General features: G+C 40.1%; 1 protein-coding gene across 5 annotated transcripts in view; it reads right to left on the bottom strand.

Moving 5' to 3' along the window:
- The window catches only part of TPST1 (tyrosylprotein sulfotransferase 1), a 30,894-nt gene extending 6,738 nt beyond the window's left edge, over positions 1-24,156 (bottom strand). For 3 of the 5 annotated variants that reach the window (XM_050909072.1, XM_050909069.1, XM_050909074.1), the window contains exons 1-3: positions 23,661-23,831; positions 14,299-15,242; positions 6,931-7,129 (exon numbers count right to left, since the gene is read on the bottom strand). In XM_050909072.1, coding sequence (XP_050765029.1) covers positions 6,931-7,129; positions 14,299-15,143 — 1,044 coding nt within the window. In that variant the 5' untranslated portion in view covers positions 15,144-15,242; positions 23,661-23,831. Of the gene's footprint in view, positions 1-6,930; positions 7,130-14,298; positions 15,243-17,463; positions 17,554-23,660; positions 23,832-24,104 lie in introns of those variants that run through there. The other 2 variants (XM_050909073.1, XM_050909071.1) reach the window with 2 other exon arrangements.
- Positions 24,157-24,784: the final 628 nt, after the last annotated feature.

Raw genomic sequence — 24,784 nt, 5'->3', positions numbered from 1 at the left:
TTGGATTTAGTGTGAGAATGATGTTGATAACACTCTGATGTTTTAGTTGTTGCTAAGTAGCGCTTATCTTAAGCCAAGGACTTTCCAGTTTCCCATGCTCTGCCAGCAAGCAGGTGTGCAAGAAGCTGGGAGGGAGCAGAGCCGGAGCAGCTGACCTGAACTAGCCAAAGAGGTATTCCATACCATGGAACGTCGTGCCCAGTATATAAACTGGGGGGAGCTGGCCGGGAGGCGCGGATCGCGGTTCGGTAACTAACTGAGCATCGGTCAGCGGGTGGTGAGCAATTGCATTGTGCATCACTGGTTTTTTTTCTCCCCCCCCCCCCCCCCCTTCTTTTTGTTGCATTCCTTTTCATTACTATTATTATTATATTTCATTATTACTATTGTTAGTATTATATTTTAGTTTAGTTATTAAACTGTTCTTATCTCAACCCACAAGTTTTACTTTTTTTTCCTTTGCTTTCCTCCTCCTCACCCCACTGGGAGGGGGAGGGAGAAACGGCTGCGTGGTGCTGAGTCGCTGACTGGGGTTAAACCGCGACACACATCCAGTTGTCCGAGAAAACCCTTAAAAATACACAAAGAAAACTTAACAGAAGTGTAACTCAGAAGTGCAACCTATAATTCATCTTTATAGGAGATTAAAGCGCTCCTTTTCACCCACTTTCAAGCCTGGTTTAGAAAGAGTCACATTATATTTGGTCAGTTCCAGTACACAGAGATAATGAGTCTTTTTGTCTAAAAGTTAGCCTGCAACTAAGTGTACTTGGGCTTGGTAGATTTTCAAAACATCAAATCTGCAGAGTACAAGACTATCGATGTTTAATTGTCAAAAAAAAAAAAGGAATGCTGGCAAAAACAGAACAGAGCCCCTTTCTAGAAACAATCCTCTGCTGCACAGTACATGGAGGTGCCCTCATCTTGCTCTTTCAGACTTTCCTTAACTTTTAAGGCAGCTTACAAGGCTTACACAATTCTTCACCTCTGTTGGAACTGCCAAGAAAGGGGACATCCGAGATGTAAATATTTACCCAGTAGGAACAACACAGAGAGCAAGATTTTAGACAGACCTATGAATGTCTGCCAAAAGGCAGCTTGCAACCATACCTAATTTTGTATTTTGTTTGTTAATAACTCTGTACACCTTACTAATCATATACATGCATAGTTGGTTTAAAAAAAAAGATATCAGCACCTCTGGAGAAAAACAATGCCATTGGGAATCCACATGCTGGAAGAAACACCCACTAAAGAGGGCATTAAACAAATTTAAAGGACACTGAGAAAGTCTGTGCTGTTGGTGGTCACAAGACAGATAAAAAAACCCAATTTTTGTTTTAAATATCAGAGAAAATGCCCACAAAGCAAAATGCCTTTATGCTTAAGTTAACCAGCGTAGAGATGCACGGCTCTGAGCAGCCTGTCATTACAGCATACCTCCACAATTACATATCTTTGACAGCACAAGTAATTATTCTGATGCATTAGTATAAATATACTTTGCACCCTTTATCATAGATTGTTTCTGTCTTTAAAACCTCAAATACAAAGTCTTCAAATCATGATTGTCATGGACGTCTACAACTCTTAACAGCAGGAGACATTTCCTCAGAATTTAAAACAGGCACAAAACAGGAGTTAATAGAACTGTTTTTTCCTCTGGATGTTACTGCAGAAAATACCGTCAACAGAACATAAAACAGAGACAGATAACAGCTTTCGGATGCAATTAGAAGCAGCCACACGTATTTAAACAGTCATGATGAAAAACATAGTTTTTTCTATAGAGTTCTGTACACTTCGTCTCTCGATCTCTCCAGGGCAAGGAACACAACTTCATGAAGAAGTTAAAATAAATGACTGGAATATGTATTCCAAGCATACAAATTCATTTAGCAGGAAGTACGTGCCAAAGAAAATCTGATGTAATATGTTACAGATGTGAGAGGAACCACTTAGCCAATCATAACAAAACAAGAAGCCAGTTTCTACTGGGCATAACTCAGTCTTGCAGTTATGAGCTGTTCTCCACTTTTGGTATATTCTGTTAAACTGCTGACATACACTTCTACACAAACTCACAATATTGATAAGGACACATCAGACACTCTTCTAACATGGAGCGATTCTACTTTTGTAATTCATCATATAGTGATTGGGCTACCAGTTCAGATAGCTCAATTATTTGCATTTTCTGCATCATTCACAGATGAAAACTCCTTTTAGTTACAGGATGTTATTTTCCTTTATGTTTGGGATGTAGAATTTGTTAAAACTCGGGGGGGGAAGTAGTCAGTTATGTATTTATAAGGAAGGGACCCTTGCAATCATTATAATAAAATGAACAGACCAGCAACAGACTTACAAGAAAAACACAAGATAGCACAATTCTGCAGTCACTGAATAACTAAAGGTTGCCTCTTGAGGAGGTCACATGCAGAGATCTGCTGAATAGTGCAACACTATTCAGACCTTGTTCTCTCTGCTCCGCGTTCCTTAACCGAGACAAGATAAAGTGTTATAAAAGATAATATTGTCAGGCCTAACATAAAACAGATAAACAAAAAGTTAATGGCTTTGTTATTGAAAATATCAGAAAAATCTGTTATACTCGTGTTAGAGTTGTGCTCCACCAGTGCACAGAGATACTGTCAGAGATGTCTTATTTCATAACACCACATAGCACCTGGAGACCAACATTAAGAAGAGATGAAGTTAGCGTCACACTCTGTTACTTCCTAAAACAAAACCAGAACTAAGATGACAAAGTACAAACACTGGTTGCATCTTATTATTTTTGTTATATTTGTGCTGTGCTACACGAGCACAGAAAACCAGCCTAACCATTGGGGTGTCCCAGGCAGGTAACATTAAAGTGAAAAATCCAAATTTAGCAGAGAGCATTGTTTTCCTTGCATTACCTGCAAGCACATAGAAATTCTAATTCAAGCACTGTACTTTAGCTGGTGAGAATAATTTTTTTTTTTTTCAGACTGAAGAAAAAAAAATATTTAACCTGTACATATGCAAGTCACCGGCAGGGGGACAGAAAAGGAGAAAAGAGGAAAAAGGAAGACAAGAACAGGACTTAACTGCTTAGAAAGCTTAGGGGAAGCTAATCTTTTGCACTACACTAGCCATTCCTTTCCATTTTTCTCCATTAGGCACCCTTACACTGTTGGTTCTTACCTTCTGGACTAACAGCAGCAGCTTTGAAATTGCTGAACAGTATTTTCACTATTAAGTCTAATTTATAGTCTTTTCCAAGAAGTGACAGATTTCGCTCAGTGCAGTTAGTGCAGTGTAGTATAAATGCGGTTCTACAAGCAGCATTTAAGCACGTTTTAGAATAAAGACATCGCGCAGTTTAAAGTTTGGAATCTTTTAAATTATCTTCTACAACTGGGCAATACACAGACTTCTAGTCATAAAATACTGACCTGTCTGCATTCAAAAGAGGCTTTCCAGCTACAAGTGTTTTGCATCCTGACCAATTTTCATCTTTTCATTCCACTTCTCTTTATGATTTTGTATGTACAGCATAAAAATGCTTTTAATCATACAAAACAAGAACTCTCCATAACAACACGAACTGATTTGTTTGGTTTTTAACATATCTGCTAGCAATGAACTAGATGACACAGTGTTGTTCCATCTTTAGGTGGAGCCAGAACCTCCCTTGCCAGTAATCTCAGTGGTGTTGGACTTCCACCCTGTTGTTGCAACTTCCACAATCAATTTAAGCCAGCATTACATAACCCCCCCCAAAACTGAAATTCCCCCCCTCAAAACCACATCCAAAAAAAAAAAGTCAGTCCTTCCCCCTTACTGTTGCTTTCCGTTTGCCAGACTGGGGCAACTTCCTTCATCTGAAGTACTAGCTCATGCCATTTTAAGTGAACTAAGAAACTACAACGGTATAGGAGTAGCAAGTGTCAGATCATTCAACATTATTTCAAGCTAGTCACTCTAAGCGGTTACTGTACTAACACAAGACAGTTCAGCTTTAGACTTCTACAACTTTATCTGTTGTCAATGAATAAAATTCAAGTTTGTGTTCAGTTTAAAGTTCTCAGAGACCACAAATACAATAGAACAGCTTCCAAACACAAAGTGAAACAAATGGTTACATGCAAGATTTATATACATATTCTTATGTACTGAAGAGTAACTTTGGAAAGATTTTGTTTGGACAGCTTAATCTCCAACAATATACCCAGTACAACACTCTGTGAAGGACTACCCAGGTGAAGAAATTTGAAAAGAGAGCAAGAACAAAAGTAGTGCTACAGTAATTCACAAATTCACCAGCTAAGAGTGTGCCGTAACACACTTAACTTGCCAAGCGCCAGTTCCTAAAGGCTGGAAAAATCTAGATCAAGAAATTTATTTATTTATTTTAATAAATGCCCTCTTCTCCAATCTCCAGCAGCAAGAAATAAATTAGCATAGGTTCATGGAAGAGAAGGGGAAACCGACAGGGCAGCATATGCTATTCCCAATGGGCAAAACTAACACATCACAGTTCCCTCTCCCCCACCCTGCTTTCCCCAAACACCTTAAAGTGTTTTGAAATATCTGTCCCCCACCCCAAATAAAAACAAAATAAAGCTGTGGGGAAAACAAAGCATTTTTCAGAAGTGAGTCAGCTCCCACTGATCACCAACCAGAATATTAGTTATTTCAAAACTTACTTGGTTTAAGGCCAAGCTCAGTGGCCAGCATTTTGGCAATTTACTATGCCAGATGCACAATGGCCAGGAAGCCTGGCACTTCTAGAGGGTGATGAGCCTGATGCCCTGAGAATTAGGGTACGCTAAGCAGCAAACTGGTCTGGGAGTTGGGAAGCCTTAAATCTTGAAACCTTAGGAAGTCAGGATATTAACGTTTCCATAGTCACAGCGAAAGACAGAGGACCCAATAGTCTGAGCAGGGATCTGCTGGGAACCAGCTGGGAGGAAACAAAGCAAAGTGACTGGTGAGGAATTCAAGCCGTCCAAATGCAAACTCGAACACTGATTTGAGCCATCATTTTAAATGGCTCCTTGGGGTACATGACATTTTGAAAGCCTCATGTTTCTGCATTTTCAGAAGGAATACTGTAAGTGTTGAAGATTACCCCTCTTACTCCTTTTCCCTTTTTGGATTTTAGTCTTAATTCAGGACATCTCCCTCATTTTATCTATACAAATCATATATGCAAAAGTAATTTTGTAAAAGAACAAGTGACTAGCAAAATATATACTGGGCACTACAATAAATAACAAAATTAAAATGCTATCTTGGGCTGTAAGTAAAACTATTAAGTTAAAATAGCGGTCAAAACATTAACAAGTGTTCCGTATGCTTACAACATTTGGATCAGCTATTATAACAGTAACCTCCAGTTTTTCACATTAGTAAACAAATTATGCTTCAAAGCAAACTTGTGAAAAAGCCTCAATACACTTTAGCCTTTTCAATTAGGCTTTAATTTTTTTAAAGGTGTGCTTGTGGCTTTGTTTATTACCTGAATTTCTCTCTTGCATTTTGAACGGAAGTAGATTTCAAGAAGCCACCTAACAGTAAGCGACTGAAATCCATACAATTTTTACAACTCTGACTGAGCTTGCCATGCACAGGTAGAGGCCTCAGAAAGGCCACCATACTGTAAAAACTTATTTAAATTTTATCAGCAAGAGATAACCAACCTTAAATTATTGCGCTTCAATACAAATTTGGATTTGAGTCACTATTTTATAGTATGTATGGGTAGGTGCATGAGGATTTTGTTTTCAAGGCTCCATGAAGTAGTATTGAACACTTATTTTTTTTAAAGGGGTTGAATTGAGTGCAGAAAAGTTAGTTTGTTTGTGAGCCTTTTAAAGCAGTAACTACCAGGAAACCTATAAAATGCTAGCCACTACCCCTACCAGAAAAGGTGGGTTACCTTTTTCCATGCTGAGCTATCAACTATTAAAAGTCAGCCTGCCATCCTTTAATACATTGATCAATTGTTTAATGAAAGTTTCCCAGGGAGGGCTTCTAAAAAGAAATAATGCAAAAATGTTTAGAGACTTCACAAAAAGCGATTTTTTTTTCATTAGTATGTAGCCCATCAGCATACCAACCAGTTTGGTTTTTTTAATATCAGAAGGCTAGTGGAAGACAGCCCTTTTAAATTGTTTAATTCAATTTTTCCAGTAATTACTTTGCTGCAGCAGCAAAAGTCACCTTCTTTTAATAAAGTATACATTCTCAAAAGAACAGAAGTAAAGAGTTAATTATTCTTATTTCAAACAATAGTAATGAGCTTTTCAATGGATACCTCCAGGGATAAACAGCTGTATAGCCTAACTACTCAAATTCCAACAACATTAAATTCAGACTAAAATCCGTAAGTTTAGGTTAATCAGCACCAGACCTTCCTCCATCTTTTGTTTGTTCTACAAAAGACAGCAAAGAATTGGAAAATCTGACATTTTGATCATCTTGGGCCATTTTCCATGGGTCACTTTTCAAATTCTACCAAGTATTTGGGGTGTAATTTTGTGACAGATCTTCTGCCAACCCTCATGTATAAAAAGCTAAGCTCATCAATCCAGTCTGATGCCCAGGCAAGAAAGCTAGCTTTTTTCCCACTACTAACTAGTTCCCCAATTATCTGGACAATTCTCAAGAGATTCAGCTACATACACCAAAGAACACAGCTCAAGCCTGGGTTGGGGTAAAGGAAGACGAACCAAATTGAAGACAAACAGCAGGAGCCAGACTTTCAGTGCTCAAGGTCTCACAGAATCCTTCCTTCTTCCCCCCACAGCAAGGAAAACATATTGCTAAGTATCAAAAGGTATTAGAAACAGACTTAAAACCCAAACAAAACACAAGACTTCTGCTCTATAGCTCACATCCATTTGGTCAATAATTAAACACAGAAAAATGCCTTACCCTCCTTGTGTTTTCCACAACTTTTTGATCTGGCTTTCCATAATTTGGTGGATTGGCATATGGATCATAGCCCAGTTTTGCTAGCATGGGTGCAATCACGGGCATATCTTGCAGAACATCAGCAGGTATCTTCCCAACCCACTTTGACAGTGCTTCCACATTGACTGGCTTGATTACTTGGTCAGTAGATCTTTCAACCCTGTGGCGGGAGAAAGAAAGGTTATATTTTGCATTCCAACCAATACTTGCTTCTTCGCTAGCATTAAGACCTTTAGCTTGTTTTGTTTGGAGTTTTTGCCCCCTTCCTCTTCTTTCCCTCTCAAAATTTCATGTTTCTACAGAGCTGATGTGAAGTTTTACTACATAAGGCTAAAATAAGAATAACTAGCACAACATTCATGCATGCTTTCTGGTTTAGGCTTTCACACAGAACATACTGAAGCAAGTTCTTTACATAAAGACAGCAGTGAAAGCCAAAGAGCTGTTAAGTGAAAAGTGTGCACACACCTACATATAAAGCTGTTTTCCTGCTGGCATATTCCCAGATTTGCTGTTTCATTGTCTTAAATGCTCTTGAAAGTTGTATTCTAAATTAAAAAATCCATGTGCCATTTATTCCCACACACACACGTTGTGACTAAACTTTTCTTTTTTTCAATAAAAGAGACACCTATGGAAATGACAGAAAGCTATAGACTGCAATAATATTTTTCATAAACATTCCTCTTACTGATTTGAGTGTTTGGTCATTACACAGTTCTTAAAGGCAAGTGCATAGTCGTAGCAGTGTCATATGTACTGTATTTAGAAAATAGTTGATTTGTTGCTCATTTAATCAACAGTCCTAAAGTCATTTTCATTCTTGCAGCCTAGTTTTGTGTGGTTTTGTTGTTTGTTTTTTTCAAGGGAAGAAATCTGACATCACTTTGGTTTCCCACATTCCTTGCTTCTTTTAGATTAGAAGAGGTACAACTTCTTCACTCTGTTTATTTCTGAAACAGGCCAGCAGGACTCAGAACAGGCTTAGTAATTTAAAACTGAGTTTTTACTCTGAGTAATTTAAAACTTTTTTCTGAACTCAGAAACAGCGCACATGCATTCTGGATGTCAAGATTTATCTTTCTTTTAAGGCAGATTAAAAATCAGGTCTGTACATACAAGTTGCCTAAAGGAATATTTGCATCTGCATTGCAAGTGATACCATAAGGTATGCCACTGTATCAGTAGTTCCTGCTGGCTGGCTATACCTGCCTAAACGTGATGCTAAGCATACGGCTGTCACATCCACTTGCAGCTACCATCCTTCCCAGCCCTTATTTACATCACAAAGAATTTTGATCTCAAAAAGCTCTACCACCCAGAAAATGAAATTGTTATACTTGAAAGTAACAGTACAAAGTATAACACCAGTACCTCATCTACACAAGATAAAGAATGAGAACGCTGAGATTCAAATTAATTCTCAAGCAGCTAATTCTTCAGTTATACAGCAGGCAGAATATGAGAAAACCTCTTCTGAGAAAAATAAATGGAAATTTCCTGAAATACTCCTGATAGTTTCTGAGTCCAGAAGCCTGAACTAAAAGTCAAATTGCTCTCAAGACTGACATCAGTCAACTTACAAGAGGAACAAGTTTGATTACAGCTATCTAATTAACCTCATGAGTCCAAGAAGAGGCTGAAGAATTGCTGCACAGCAGACAAACATTAAATCAATAGCAAGAGGCATCCCATTCAGATGCACACTGTACTGTGCAATGAAAGTCTTAAATTACAAACTACGCATGCATGTCTGCCAGTCATTAACTCAATTTGATCTTAAAACCAGTCTTTACCTTGTTACTCTTTTTTACTTGTCATCATAGCTAAAATTCTTCCAGGACAGAGGAAGGAAGTTAGTCATACAATGCTGGAAGGTCAGTAACTTAAGTACTTTAAACACAATCAACAAAGAACAAACCAGACAGGGAAATGGTCACCCACGGGGAAACTGTCTTGGCAAGCAAGCCCTTCCCAGATTACTGCAAAAGGTGTTCAATGGAAGCTGATGAGTAAGCACCTGACAAACAAAAAACTGTAAGACAACCCTCAGAATTTTCAGCCTTACTCTCTTCAACCATTTTCAGTAGCTCAAACCAAAGGCAGGAACTCAGAATGGGATTTTGGGATCAGGGAGTTGCAACCAAATTTCAGCCTCCTGAAGGCTATTGGCCTGAGATCGCAAGTCTGGATAGCAAACTAAAAAGTCTGGGCATTGCCTTTTTGATCCTTCTAATTAGAAGATGAGCATCTGGCTTCACATCAAATTAGCAAGAAAATACCTGTTAAGAGTTGAGTTTCAGAAGTTCAAAGCGGCAAGGCAGAGCACAAAGAGCCACAACAGTCAGGAGTCTGTAGAACCATGCTGGCTGGGACCCTCAAGAAAAATTTATCACTAAGTGTTTGAAAAGTGTAAGATTTACGGTCCTCTCCCTCTCAGACAGAGCCAGCCAAGCCCAAAATCCCTTCACCAAAACTGCAGACTGATTCGACCATTTAAAATAAGGGTGATACTGTGAGAACGAGGTAATGAGCTTGGCCAATAGCTTATTGGAACCCCAAAATGACGGGTGCTATACATCAATTAGGACCTAAACTAGTACACATATGGATACCTCATCCTGAGGTAAAAGCACATTTAAAATGTGTATGTTTTGCCCTACTGTCATTTTAGTCTTTGGTAACAATAAGCTCAGCATGAAACATTTCCTGCTGATGAATAGCTGGCAAGAGATAAGCAGGGAACTACATTTAGCTGCTCCTAGGCACCAATTCAAAAATACACCATACCACATTTGGTCTTCTGTTTAAAACCTTTTCTGTCCTTTTTCAGTTAAGGTGGGAAGAAAAGTAAAACACAGTTCATGGGAAAGATTCTTCAGACCAAAGAACATCTGACAAGTATGGGGGAGGACAGATTGGGGACAGAAGGAAAGAAACACCCAAAAACCCAAACAGAGCAAAACAAGGAAACATACCAAGTCTTGGCAAATTTGATTATGAATGCATATGGCAAATGCTGCCTGGTCAGTGCTTCCAGGCTCCCCTGCAAAACTGCAGGAACAGTTTCAGCTTTGAAAGCAGCTGGTAGCATGGAACACAGGACTAACCCCAAATACTCCTACATCTATACTAGAATCAAATGAAAGGTATGTATTAAAAATAGTATATTCTGAAGTAATTTTGCCTAGACAGCTATTTTCATAATAAGCCTAATAAAAATTGCTATAAAAGGGTTGACATTTCTTTGCATCAGTGGTCACCACAGCTGTTTTCAGTTAGGAGGCAAATGCCAGAGCTATATTAACAATACTAGTTATAGCATGTAGTCCAGCCATAATACATTCCTTGAACAGCCACGCTGGCAATTACTTCAAACCACAGAAGGTTTCCCGCTACTACAAATGCTGCGGTGCACATCCTTAAAACCCTTGCAGTGTTTCTTCTTGCAGCTGGATAAAAACCAAAATAAGGGGCGAAAATACTAAGTAAAATAGAACAACGGTGAGGCTAGGGCTGCATGAGCAACAGAAAAAGCAGGGATTACTAAGCAAATGCAGAAGAGAGTAAGGCAGCCAACAGTTTCCTTAAATCAAGCAGCCAGGGGAACAGACAAAGTCAGAATCTTAAATACAGACTGTCTAGTATCTAATCTTGCTATTAACAGACTATTGCATAAGAGTTTCTGAGTCTGGAATAAGAGAAAAATGGAATCAGCTCGCTGCCTGAAGAATTCTGCAAGCCATTGGGTGGCTAGCTCACCTCTGGAAGAGAAATGGCCTGCACGCACAATTTAACTCTATGTACAACTGAAAATAAAACACCCTACACTGACCTACAGCCTCATTCACCTGACACAGATTTCATTTGACATAGTTAATTCTGATTTCAGATGAGTTAAAAATATATTCTTAAACATTCGCTTTCTGTTACTGGGTAATAACATCATTATAAAGATCTTCTAGCAATACTGCTCTCTCTTTCTCAAAGTGTTTTTAAATATTTCAAGACAACAAACTCGTCAGACTTCTTTTCAAAAACCGTCCAACAGTTAAAACACATCGAGGCATCTTATGTTGGACCTGACCTGAGCAGGCATCATGCCTCTGAAGTGGATGCTGAACCTGTCTGAAAGACCTGAAAGTCTTAACAGTGAGCGGAAGCTGACTGAGATAGGTTTCTCTGCGCATTTACTTAAGTCTTTACACAGTATCACAGCCTTTGCAGATTATACTAGTAGTTCATTCTTTGACTTCAGGTTTTCTACCCTACCTAATACCTTGCAGACAAATGGGGAGATAAAATTATCTAGATCTTCCTACTCTGCCTACTACACTACATAAGCTAGGCCTATGTGTTGGTAACTTTTAAATGCACGTCACATTTCAATACAAATTATTTGGTACTTGTGATCTCCTTTTCCTGCCAGTAAAAACTGTAATATAACTTGAGTGTTCTGATTTTAATATAGTATTATGAAACAGCCTGCAGCACTTGGTACCAGGCATATGGTAAATTAAAGCTCTGTGGGAAGGCAGAGTTGAGTAGACAGCAGCATTTTGAATTTCCTTAGATTATCTCTGAAGGGATCTTCAGCACCATCCTTTGGAAAGTCAGGTGGAGAAAGCTACTAATCAGAATATGGAGCTCCACTGCTCGACTTTGTTGTTTCAGCTGAAAGACGACAGTATTCACACTGTGAAGTAAAGAGCATTCTCCAGTAAGCCCAAAGAGAAATTCTAAGTCATAAGAGAACAACATCGGTTAGAACCTGACCCAGAACGTAACAGCCATGCACACCCAAGGCCATAAAGAATTTTGCTGCAGCTGAGAACAAGCCAAATGCACCTTGATAGAAGGAAAACTAAGTCTAATGCAAGGTGTATTTTGTTCAGCTCTCAAAATTTGATAAGCTGTAGCAGACTCTAAGGTTCTCAGTAAACCACCTAGCAAGCACCTTTTCAAAGAGTAATTTTTCTGGGCAGTTACCCCCTGCTCTGGGCAAGGACCCCCAAGACAGGCAGCTGTCCCTGTCCACAGCACTCTGCTGCACACGAGAGGGCAGTGAGGAGCTGGGGATGCCAAAAGCAGGAGGTTTTAACTGGTACAAGGAAATCAAATTGGGGAATCTCAAGCTCCCCCTGCACAATTTCAATTAGTATCATATAAATACACAAAACAGACATCTAAGGAAGAGAATTTCATAGTCACTGTTTCTTCTGCAGTCCTCGAAAGACTGAGTCACTGAAATCATTATCAAATTATAAAGGTCTCTTGCAACTGAAAAACTAATCTCACCACCTATTTCAAGGGTGTTTGATTAGATAAAAAACACTACAGACATAACACTAATAAGCCATTCTTTTTCCACTATTGCCAGAGCCTTCTGAAATAATAAATTACTTGCACAATAAATTACTATGTCACGAGAGGTAATAAAAGCATAAAGAATTCTGTGAACAGATTGAATTGAGGGTCACAAAAAACACTTTCATACTCATTTGTCTTAAATTTGAAAGTTTGATTCAAAAATAAACATGAAGCCACATTTTACTTTCAACAATCCATTTTCTTTAGAGGCATGAACAAGTATTTTCAACTCCTCACGTCCCATTCCACCACATTTAGCAAGACATATTACTTGAAACTGTATGAATTCAGTAAGGCTAGTGTAGAGGTCCATTAATTTTTAAAAACGCTAATCTGGAAGCTGTAAGGTCGTAATATTTTACTAGAAATGGCATTATGTATAGTTATTTTTACAGGACACTTAACAGAACTTGGCAACCACCTATTTATATCAGTAAAAGTAAGTTTACCCCCCCCTCAGCTGCCACTGTGAAGCAGTAACATGATACAGGTAACTAAAGAGAAGTTCACACGCAGATACAGCTTGCGGAGACATACAACAGTACACTGCTTCAGGTTAACATTATCAGAAGGCTTCAACCTGCTAACGAACAATACCGAACAATACTGTAAAAAAAAAAAAAAAAAGGGGTTGAGATGCCTTCTTGATAGCTCTGTGAACACAGTGGTGGTGGCTGTGTTTCTTCAGTGGGAATGGTGATGCGAAACTTCCAGATTGCAAATATATAACCATTACCTGAGTTTTAAGTTCTCTTTGTAGCCACTGACTAATAATTCTATGATTTGCTTTAGATCGTATTCCCCTACAATATATTACAAAAGCCACACAGTCACTTCTCTAGGCAGTAAATAAGCAAAATCTCCCAATTTTTATTTCTCAAAACTGTAGTTTTACAAAAATGAAATCACTCTGTATTCAGCAGTTTGACATGTCTCTACCCAGCCCACACTGCTTGCTGTGCAAGGTGCCTCTGTTACTCAGAAGCACTTGGCCAGTGATGAATATTCAAAAAACAGAATCCAAGGAATTTAACTGGGCATGCCTTGCTGCTGGAATAGGGCTTTTTAATCAATATTTTAGAAACTTAAAAAAGACAATCTGGCAGATGTATCTGCCATAGCAAAAATAGGAAGAGAGATTCAAAGATTCACACCTTTCCCCCTCAATGTAAAGACTAGCCAGCTTCCGTATTTCAGTTGTTCAGCTGTAAATAGTAGCAAAGAAACCAGAGTAGTTTAACTGGAGAATTAACGAGCTTTTTTTTTTTTTTCCTTTCACAACACCTATCTCGGTTTTCTAAGCAGAGATATATTTTGGTTTCTGAAAGTAGCTAAATCAGGTGCACAGATGGCATGACAGAATACTGAGATTTGCTTACAACAAGGTTAATTTTATTCAAAATGCTTGTCCTTTTAGGAGCACATGCCAACAGAAAACGAGGACACATGCCAATTCTGCTTTCTATTTTGTTGGAACAGTTTCTCAAGTTTCCTGGAAGAGTATGTTCTTGGCAGATCTAACTCGAAGGCCGTTCTTGCATTGACAACAATACTTAAGTTCCTGAATCAAACGGGTGATCTTGCTAGGATGAATAACACCAGTCTAGATAGAACAGTCTAGCTTTATTTTGTGGCACAGAGAAAAGCAAAGCTATATTGGAAGTAAGGCTGATACTAGACATCCAAATTCAAGTTAGACTGACCATTAATTAAAAATTCGTTCATATGCTCCATACACATATGTTAGTGGGACAATTGTTTAGCGGGAGATCTGAGACTGCAAATTGTTAGTTAACAATGATTCTTATTTTCCAGATAACATTAATCATAAATCAGCTTCCCAAGACATCATTAGCTACTTAAAAACTGAAACCAAGTTACGACTAGTCTTTTATACGCAAAATCTACTGTTTTACCTCTTAGAACAATACAAGATAAAGGAGGAATGCTCATACTCACTTTGAAAGAGAAACACCCCCTGCTTTTCCAATCATTTCTTCATGGTGCAGCACTGCTTGGTTCCACGGGATGCGAAGAAACTTTAAGAGAGTTCTCATCCATCTTTCAGGATGCAATACGAGTTGTTCGTAATGTACCAGCATACACCTTTCAAAACCAACCTCCATACACTGGTTATACATAGTTTCTATAGCACGATTCCACTTGGTCAAGCAGTCCCTGTAGCTGTTAAGGTCAAATCCAGCTATTGTGACTTTTCTAGATATCATGGAATGTACAGATGCACGACCATCCCGTACCATTAGAAGAAATTTGGCATTGGGGAAAATTCTAGCAAGATAAGTTAAGGATTTTAAAGCAAAAGGATCTTTGTTACACAAATATGGAGCAGGCTCCCCATGTTTCACAATGATTTCCAATAAAAATGCTTGCATGGCTGAGTCCAGAACCTCATCTGTGACTCCAGCTTCATCCAGTCGGATCTTCTCTTTGCTTGATCTAGCCCACATCTGCTTAACTGCCAGAATTCGCGGGATTACCCTTGTCTCTTCTCCGCATCGAATATCCGGATGGGCATCAAGCATGGCACGCATTAAGGTAGTGCCACTTCGAGGTACTCCTCCAATAAATATTAAAGGCATGTCTTTGTTGTAAGTAAAGGTTTTGTTTGCATTTACATTGGAAGCAGTTCTTACTGTGCTTCTCACATTTTCCATCCTCACAGGCTGGCTGCGTTCTTCTATTCGATGGTGACACTCCATAGCGTGTTGGCCCAAATAAAACACTGTCACTGAACTGATCACCAGACATGCCAATAGCAAGTTCTGTTTGAGTTTTCCAACCATTTTGATAAAGACTGTCACTTCAAAATAAAGAGACCTTCTATTTCAAATTATCTTCTAGTTCACATGCCATGGGAAACCTAATCCAAAATAAATTAAGGTCTGGCGAGGGGGAAAAAAAGAATTAAAAAAATTTAGAACTTTATTAAGAACTACTACGATAAATCAACAACAGAAATACCTGACAGCATGCAATAAAACTTTTATCTCCTGGTGTTGCGTTAAGACCAGTAAATGCAAAGTCTAAACACAATCATGCCATAATAAAACCCCTTTTTGTTTACCCATAGAAGCAACACAAAACATAACAAGGTTCATGATTACAATTACTATTTACATAGAAGTCCTCCGGTACATTTTAACAACATATTTGAAAGAATTCTACCACTGGATAGCTACTGTTAAACTTTACAGTCAAGAAGAGACATCATTTATATGGGACTCTACACATTAAAAAAGTAATTAAGAAACCACTCTTCTTTACTTGAGGTTTTACAACAAAAAAAGACCAAAAAAACGACCTCTCTGAGCCAGAGTCACCTAGATAAAACAATGAACAAGACACCCCACACAAATCACATTAGAAATCACAGAAGAATGTAAGTATTAGAATAACTCTGGCTTGCTGAAGCAGTATCCTGCTCATTGTCACATTTTCACATAACTACATTATCTCCTGTTTTGCCTGAAATGCTTTATTTCCTTCATAGGATACAAGATGATAGTAAGAGACATTTCACAGTTACATATCAACACTGACAGTGTCCAATTTTTGATCAAGACCTTTAAGCAATGAAGAAAAATAGTTTGCAGCAAGTAAGGGAAACTTCAATTTTTACTTCAAGGGAAGCTTTGATTAAAGAAGTGTATAGTCATTAAAAACTACAAACACAGTCCGGGATTAAAGTTGACTAAGATCAAAACTACGATCAGTCTTGATTTAAATAAGAACAACAACAACAGAATCAACCCATGCTGACTTAAAAATTTTCATCCATCCCAGTATCCAGATAATACAAAGGAGGATATACACAAAAGAAAACTAATGATCTCATCCTAACTTCCTTCTTTACGGTTTTCTTTACCTAAAATTTGGCCCACCCAAACCCAACGTAACCATAATCATTCATTATGCCACTGATTAAAAACCACAAGAACCCCACCAACCCTTCCCCCACGTCTTATGCAGTGTTTTGAACTCCAGAGAAATGTTACCTGAAATACTGAAAAACTGAATAAATTATGAAGAAAGAAAAATAGTTCCTGATCTCAATCAGCACCCCGGGGCGGGGGAAGAGTTGAACCCTTGCATGATTTTAAGTCGTGTAATAAAGCACTGCCAGAATAAAGTATACACTGCGTTCTACCTTCAAATAAGAAGGTTTGGATTCCTTTTGAGCGGTGCTGGTAAGCTTGCTCAGTCTTTTAGTCTCTTCTGCTTCATCTAGATAACTCTCTATTTTTGCTGGTATGACAGCAAGAGTCTTCTCCCTCCAAGATAAAACATAACACTTCAAGAGTTAACAATTTGAATATACGGTTCCTACACAGAAAGGTTTATGGCAAGAACCCACATAGCAAATCAAAAGTCAACTGACAATAACAGCAAGACAACTATGCTTTATAAAGCATCATGGCAGCCCACATTAATGAAGTTTATCGTTATAGTAATTTCATATTTACAGCATGGAACAGAAAAATATACTGTAAAAAAATTTAACTTATGTCATAGTATAACCTTCCTTCTGGTTCTACAATATCACATTTAAATTAATCAGTACATTTTAAACCCTTACAACTATTACGAAAAGAGGCAAATCAAGGACGACCACTCATCTGTTTCGTCAGGTATCAATAACATGGCTTTCATTCTGCTTTGTAATCTACAATTTAAGCAGCGATGAATATTCTGTGACAGAACAATTTTTCAATATGACTATTATTTGAATAAAGTGAATTCTACCACACCAAAAGCCACCACTTTTCTCCTGTAAGTTTTTTTCAAATAGGTATGGTACTATTTTCTACAATGATAGTATAACTCAGTATTTGAAAAAAAATTAGACGTGTATTAGAATTAAGGTTTTGCACTGCTAGCACATCTATTACTAAATATTGTCTATACCTCCTTTTTTTAAATTGTAAAAGTTATTTCTCCAAGCTGTAATGAGAGGAGATTAAGTCTGAAACCCCAAGATACACAAAACCAAGGTTTTTTTTTTTTCATTTAGGATTCTTAAAATTGCATTATTTAAAAGTAATTTTTGTTTTTACAGATGAGAAGAAAAGCAAAGACTATATTAGATGATTTCAGTTGTTTTACCTGTATTCTGTAGTTCAACAGCTTTGGATTTTCAGACAGGGTAGGCTGAAAACTGACTCTTCCTCTCAAAATTCAAATGAAATTAGTACTCTAATTGAAATTTTAAATAAGAGCTTGCTTTTCAGGGCTGAAATAACTCACTGAACAGTATGAATCACAGATGCTTTTAATTGTGAGGAGCTCCAAGTACTGAGGTACCGCCAACATTTTAAATGACTGGCTTCCTCAAAGCTTTTCCATCTCTGTCAGCAATACATGACACATCCCTGAATGAAGAACATGCTTATGCCTACTCTCTGCCCTTCCTCCAAAACATTATCCACTTAACCTTTTCCTCCACACAAATCCAGTCATTAAATCAGAAATTTGCCAGCCACCATCCGAGCAAGACTCTCCAGACCTGTCCCTCACCAGACCACTGGCCTTCACAAACTGGTCAGCAGTAGCAGGCAGGCTGCCTTGCAGATTCTGCTCCAACTCTTAGCAGGCAAGTGCCTTGCACTTCGCCGCCCCTGTTTTATGAAGCTGTGCAATCAGAGAGCAGCAGACAGGCAGAAGACGGAATTCCCCCTTCGCGCCATAGAGGTGCAGGGGCAGAAGAAGGGAGGAAGGGAATTCCTCAGGCAGGCATCTGTCACAGCAGTATTTTCCTCTTGCAGTGCATCCAAGACAGCCAGTCCCCACGCTGTGAAAGAATGTCTTGCCCCTTCACACTAACAAAGCTTATTCCAATCAACAGTTGTCACAATACTACACTCAAAGTTCAGCCTTTAGTCTTTGTTACCAGAATTAAACTGGAATCATAACTTAAGGATTAATTCACTTCTTTTTATATGAAATGGCCAAGGAGCTCTCCCACACTCTCTTGCCAGAACACCACTCTTATAATCAATTCATCCTCTGTAACAAGTTTCATTCTACTTACATACCTCTCCTTGCTGAAGAGCTGGCTTTAACTGTACCTTAAATATCTGGACATTAAAAGAAACAAAGTCCCAGAAATTTAAGTGAAGGTCATCTGAACAGTGCTCAAAAAGAAAGAAGAAAAAAACCATACAGTCAATACTTCCACAGCACCAAAAATCAGAAAGTCTCTCTCCTGGACAGATTCAGCATACAGACCTAACTTTCAATTAGGTTAAACTGTTCTGCTTAAAACTAGCAAATAGTACATAGAATCTCTTTAAGTGCTTTAGATACAGTAAAGATTTAGTTAAAAGTCAGTACTCATTCAAGAGAAGAGTTAACACAACAGAAACAGTATTTTGCCAGAGAGCACACAAGACCTGCAAATATTTACACTTCATATAATCCCTAACACTATTCAGTTTGAGTAAATTCCACAAAACTCATTTCCTCAAAGAAAAAAAGAAAACAAACCCTCCACAAAAATCTTCATCTTCCAAACTAAAAACTACTCCTTGAAGACACTAACGTTCCCCAAATGCAAAAGTTAGGTGGCTGATCACTAAAGAAAAACACATCAAGGCCGAGTGCATCAACTGTTTTACTCTGATAATTTATATTAGAATATCACTAAAAAAAAAACCAAAACAAAACACCCCCAACAAAACAGCACCAGCTTTCAGAACCAAGCTAAAGAACAAGCAGTATCGGAGGAAAGCCTGTTGACTGAAGGCTGAAATCCTCAATTCACAGGTTGGGTAAAGCAGAACGATGACTCACTCTCAGCACGATACCAGCTGTGAATGCAAATAAGCACTGCAGCTGGTGAGTAGGTTTCCTAAACTGCTTTAAGTATTGACCACTCACCTACAAAAACCCATCCGTGTGACAAAAAACCCCACACCAATCAACCACAAATACTTCCATTTGATGCAGTAACTGGTTTTGGTAAGTTCAAAGCTGCCAAAGGTTGCAAGACTGTAAAGAGCTAGTATTAAGCTCTCCTACTACCTTCTGTACTAACTGGTTTTTTGCCTGGAAGCAATACCTGGAGCATGGAACTGGCACAAACTGTGGCAAGACCAGGGCTTTGTATGTCAGGAAACCAACAGAGGAGCAGTCAGAAACAGCACCTCTCAGCAAACTAATCTATTCTACAAGCCAGTACACTCCCTTCTGTGCCTGAAGTTACATATAAAGCTCTTTGGGACAAGTATGACATATGGAAGTTACTGCCGTTCTAGCAGCTTGCAAACAAACCCCACCTTCTCCCTCCTCTACAGGAGGAAGCGCTCTGGATCACATCTGTCAACCTGAAGGATTATTACAAGTCATTAATGTTCTGCTGTTAACAGTAACTAAATTGACAGCATTTAAAAATCACAACGAGGCAATCAAGCAATCCCTTGTCAGCACTTAAGTAGAGCTTTGAAAAATTGTGGCATTTTTACCCACTATGACCTGAGAAGAGGAAAGTGCCACTCCACCTAAAAGCACAGACAACTCTTAATAAAAATACCCCAAAACAAAAACAAACAAACAAACACACCCCAAGCAAACACAACCCCCTCACACACACACCACAGCTGGAAGCTGAAGATGACTACAACGTTAGAGAAGGCCTTTAGCAGGAATAGTTTAAAAGGACAGACCGCAACAAATTCCTAGAAAAATTTAAGTGTAACTCAAAAAAAAAAAAAGTCAGAGTTAGGATCTACAAGTTTCAGTATGCGAAAGTGCAGCTAAGCAGAAATGTATGTAACTGAATTTTACTCCAAGAAAAGTCAGGCCTATGAGTCAGCCACAAGATGATGTTAGGAAAGCAAAAATGACTGCTTTGTTTCCTTCTTCTGCACATGCTAATTCTCTCTCCCTCCTTCCCACCCCACTACATGCAGCAGGTCAAGACCTTTTTCCTCAAGTTCATCCAAAAAATGTTGAAGATTTTTAGCTTAGTCAAGAGGCAAGTCATTCATTTATATTTTATGTTAGAACAGTTTGGGTTTTGTTGTTCTTTAAAGCATTCCCTGCCAGGGGAAAAAAGATGATCCACTACCACTCAGTAATAAGGAATCCTCATAAGCTCTAGAGCTCAGACTTTCACCTTGGAGGTTGGAAAGAGTGATGACCACCTCCCTTCTCACGTTCAGCCGGGCAGCTTTTTCCAAGGCTAAACTGACAGGACAGCAACACTGGCGTTATCCATCTCAAAAAAACCCAAAACAACAAACCCACATATACATATTAAGCATTTTTCAGTGATGAGCTTTTCCTCTGCTTCCATATCTTGAACTTCTGGCTCAGATTCTGACAGCCGAATCTCCTTCTAGGAAGAGCAAGTATAGTAGTACTGCTTAGATTTTTGTGGAGTATATCTTGTTCCTGCATCTGCCCAAGTGTTCATCACAGTGTTTGACCTCAACCCTTCTGGAGAACTTTGCTGGGAGGAAAGATCACACTCAGCTCTGTGTCAACAGACCATCAGGCTTCACAGGCATCCTTCTCAAAACGCTGTGCTGGAAAGCAGGAGCAAGATAGAGGTGAGGGGAAGAATGCTACAGTTCATACTATTGGGAACTTGTCTTTCCCCTCACACTCTTTTTACAGTTTACCCTCATGTCCTCCTACCATGTTCCTAGATTTTCTTCTCCTACTTAGGTGGTCTACTCAATCCCTTAGTCTCTGGGGCTATGACCCCCCCTAAGGCTTTATGCAGTAGACTCCAAAATACAGACTCCAGACAGAAGATTCTCACAGTCCAGAGATGCTTTCAGGTGCATGACGACAGTCTGACTACTCCACCCAAAGTGGTATAAATCTGCAGAGGAAATTCATTTTACAGTGGCAAGGTAGCTAAGCTGAATGGAAAAAAAATCCTAAACTGTTGTTATCCATTGTCACTCTCTTCTCTGCTCTTGACTGTAGAACGAGAAATTAAAATGCTGCTAGGACCTAAAGAAGCAAATGTCAACCATGTCATTATCTTCCTTGCCTTTTCTTGCACCTTCACTTTTCCTCTGTAAAAATAAATACTGGAAAGGCAGCAGATACTGAGAATTCTCAAGAATCATCTTCAAAACAATATACATTTAGAAAACTGGAGACAATATATTTCTTAGAGGAAGTTTCATATTAAGCTCATCAAATAGTCCAAGTAAGAAGGCCTTGCATACAACATTAGTCTTTCAGCATTCCTAAATGAAAGTTAAAGAAAGGAATTCCGTAAGACCTTTCCTTCAGTGAACTGGTTTGTTTCTGGTCATTCGTGTTTGTTCACCACAAAGAAGATTGCATAGGAAAGCCGACAGTTACATGATAATGGTATAGCACAACACGAAGGAACATGACTGAAATATTCACAGTATACCACTTCAAGAAGCTATCCAAACTGTCGTAGGCTCATTTAGAAGATTGTTCCAAAAATCATTTAAGTATTCAGGAAGCATCTTTATGTCTTCAGAGCAGCGTTTGCACAATCACCTTAACGATTTCCCCAAAGACCGGATATCGTGTATTACTACTAGTCACGTAACAGAGAGAGAAATGTCGAAGTACAGCACAAGCAAGCAAACCCTGAGCAAAATACTCAAAGCTAGAAATAAAAATCAAGAAGCCTTGATACCAAGTCAATTTTTAGCTTTTTAAGTCATCATGGCTCTCAAGCCCTGCAGCTGTTTTCTCTAGATTTCTCCCCCCCTTAGTTATACAGTAAAAAAGGATGATAAAATAGAATGAGCAATTTTTATTCACCTCCACAAAGAAATAAGCAGTAAGTCACCTGGTGGAAAGCATCTTGGATGCAAGACAGACAACTAGACCTACTGAAGCCTGTCTTCATGCAGAGCAGTTTGACAAGCAGAACGATAGGACAAAGTTGGACAAAATTAGTATAAGGGAATGCAGATGTGTGACCAACATTCCTATAGTTCCTACAGCATGAACTATAAGGGAATGTTGTTGACACATTTGCATTCCCTTGAACCTACACTTTTTGGGTGGTTGGTTTTTTTTTTTAACCTAAAGCTGTGAAAAACTGTAAAGGCCAAATTAACCTTCACAGCCATAGACCACTGCTGAATCCAAAGTTTCCATATTGAGGAAGACTGCACACAACTATTTAATAATTCCACAATTTGTAGTACAATCACATTACAAGGAGTAAAAAAAAAAGATGTGCTCATATTTATGCATTCCCCTCATATAATCAATAGGTAAAAGATGAAGCGAGCTCTACCCTTTCCTTTTACCAGTTAACCCCCTCCACCCCAAAAAACAGCTTTCTTCATAATCCTCCATTAGACAGATATATAGATACACACATGAATATATATATATAAGTGTGTGTAAAGAAAAATTCAGAAGCATTTGTCCTTTCTCTGGATCTACTAACACTTGCAAGCTTTCTTAACAAGCAAGAGAAAAAACATACCAGATCCAAAACAGCTAATAAGGTTACCAAAACACTCGGTTCAACAGTTTTAGGTTTTTCAACATTTCAGACCTCTAAAATGAATTTGAAGTACAGCTAATTAAAATGTTTTGCTTCAAATGAAAGCAAAGAATTCTATACATTCTGCTCTACCTACATATATAATACATACAGCAAAATATCTGGATTTGCATATTGTATGGTCAAAGAGTTACCAACATGCTCAGTTACGCAAGAATACACAGTATTTGTTAAGTACTACAGTTACTGCTAGAGAACAATTCAGCAAAAGGAATTTTTTTGGCAACACACATAGGCTGCTAGTTATTTAAATTTATGTTTAAAAAAAAAAAAGAGGGGAAAAAAAGTCAGTAGCACACTAACAGCAGATGAGCTACTGTTCTGTGCACTTTTAAGTGTACTGTGCCTCCTAAGAGGGGTTTCAGCACTCCATTATAAAATAAGGTATTTCAAAGAATCAAACTGCTTAATAATATTAAAAAGATATAGACCTACAAAAATTTGCACAACACGTTCACAATAAGATATGCAAATGGCTTCTTCCAGCAACACCACCAGCAAAACCACTTCCACCTAAGAGACATATTAGGTCTACTGCTATAAAACTATTGCTAAAATGCTTACACATACTATGACTATTACACGTTGCGTTCGCAGACATAAATGCAGCGCTATAAAACTATTTCTGTGTGCCTCCCCTACTCTACCGCGGGTATTTACAGCGGCGTAGCGCCCGCGGCCAGCCTCCCCCGACCCCTCTCAGCTGCTGAACAAAGACACCAGCAGCGCTGGGAGCTCCTTAAGCGACTCAGCCCGCCCGTACGGAAACTTTCCGATTTACCCGGCTCGGATCCGCCTCGCACCCCGCCACGACACCGGCGGGAAGCAGCGAGCCGGCCCCGCCGCGCATCCTCAGGCGCTCCCGGCTGCAGCTACGGGACCCGTGGCGATGCCCGCACAGCCCAGTGCCCCGGCCAGCACGGTACGGCCCGGCCCGGCTCCCCCGGCCGGCAGCGGCGCCTGAGGGGCGCGGGGACCGCGCGGCCGCAGCACCGACCCCGCTCCCAGCCGCCGCCTCAGGCCGCGGCCGCCCCCCAGCCCGGCCGACAAAGGCAACAGCTCTGGCAGCACCGGAGCCGCCCCAGCGCCGGGCGGGGCAGGGCGGAGCACGGCGGCTGCCGTCGGGACTGCGCGGGCGGTGCGGAGGGGAACGGCCGCTCCCGGGGCCCGCTCCGCCCCGCCGCAGCCTCCCGCCTCAGGTGCGCGGCGGGAAGCGGCTCCTCACCTGCGCTGCCACCGCCCCCGCGCCGCAGCGGCCGCTGCCAGGACCGGGCTGGAGCCGCGCAGCAGCAGCACTGCTGCCCCTCCTCCGCCGCGGCTCCCCTCAGGCACCATCGCACTGGGTAGGGACCGGGACCGGGACCGGGACCGGGACCGGGACCGGCTGCGCCGCCGCCGCCACCTCCCCTCAGCCGCGCGGTTGCGGCTGCCATGGAAATCACAACCACGCCCTGATTGGTCGCGGGCCTCGATGTGTCGGGGGACGCGGTTGGGCCGGCGCTGAAGATTGACAGCTGAGGAGGCGGGGCCGGGCGGCGGGGGAGGCGGGGCCGTTAACCCCTGCGGGCGCGGCGGGAAACATCTGGAGCGCACAGCTGGAGCGGGCGGGGCGCGCGGGCGCACATCTGGGCGGTGGCGCCACGTGAGCGTCTGGAAAAGCCCATGTGCACCAACGTCTGGACAGCTGTGCCAGACAGATGTTGATAGCTGGGAACAGCTGGATGTTGTCACAGCTCACTCCACAAAAACACGCCACCATTGCTAAAGAAGAAGGGCAAAGGCTTGAACTATTTTAACACGAAAATTCTTTCCCGAAAGCTACCCCCTGGCTTAGGTTTCAGCGGTCGGTCTTGCAGGTGAAACCATCCAAAACACACGGTCCCGTTGGCCTGGGCAAACAGGTTT

This window comes from Gymnogyps californianus, chromosome 20, assembly GCF_018139145.2.
Source record: "Gymnogyps californianus isolate 813 chromosome 20, ASM1813914v2, whole genome shotgun sequence".
In the NCBI taxonomy this organism is placed as follows: domain Eukaryota; kingdom Metazoa; phylum Chordata; class Aves; order Accipitriformes; family Cathartidae; genus Gymnogyps; species Gymnogyps californianus.
Note: the sequence above shows the minus strand (reverse complement) of the source record. Positions and strands in the feature narration are given on the sequence as shown.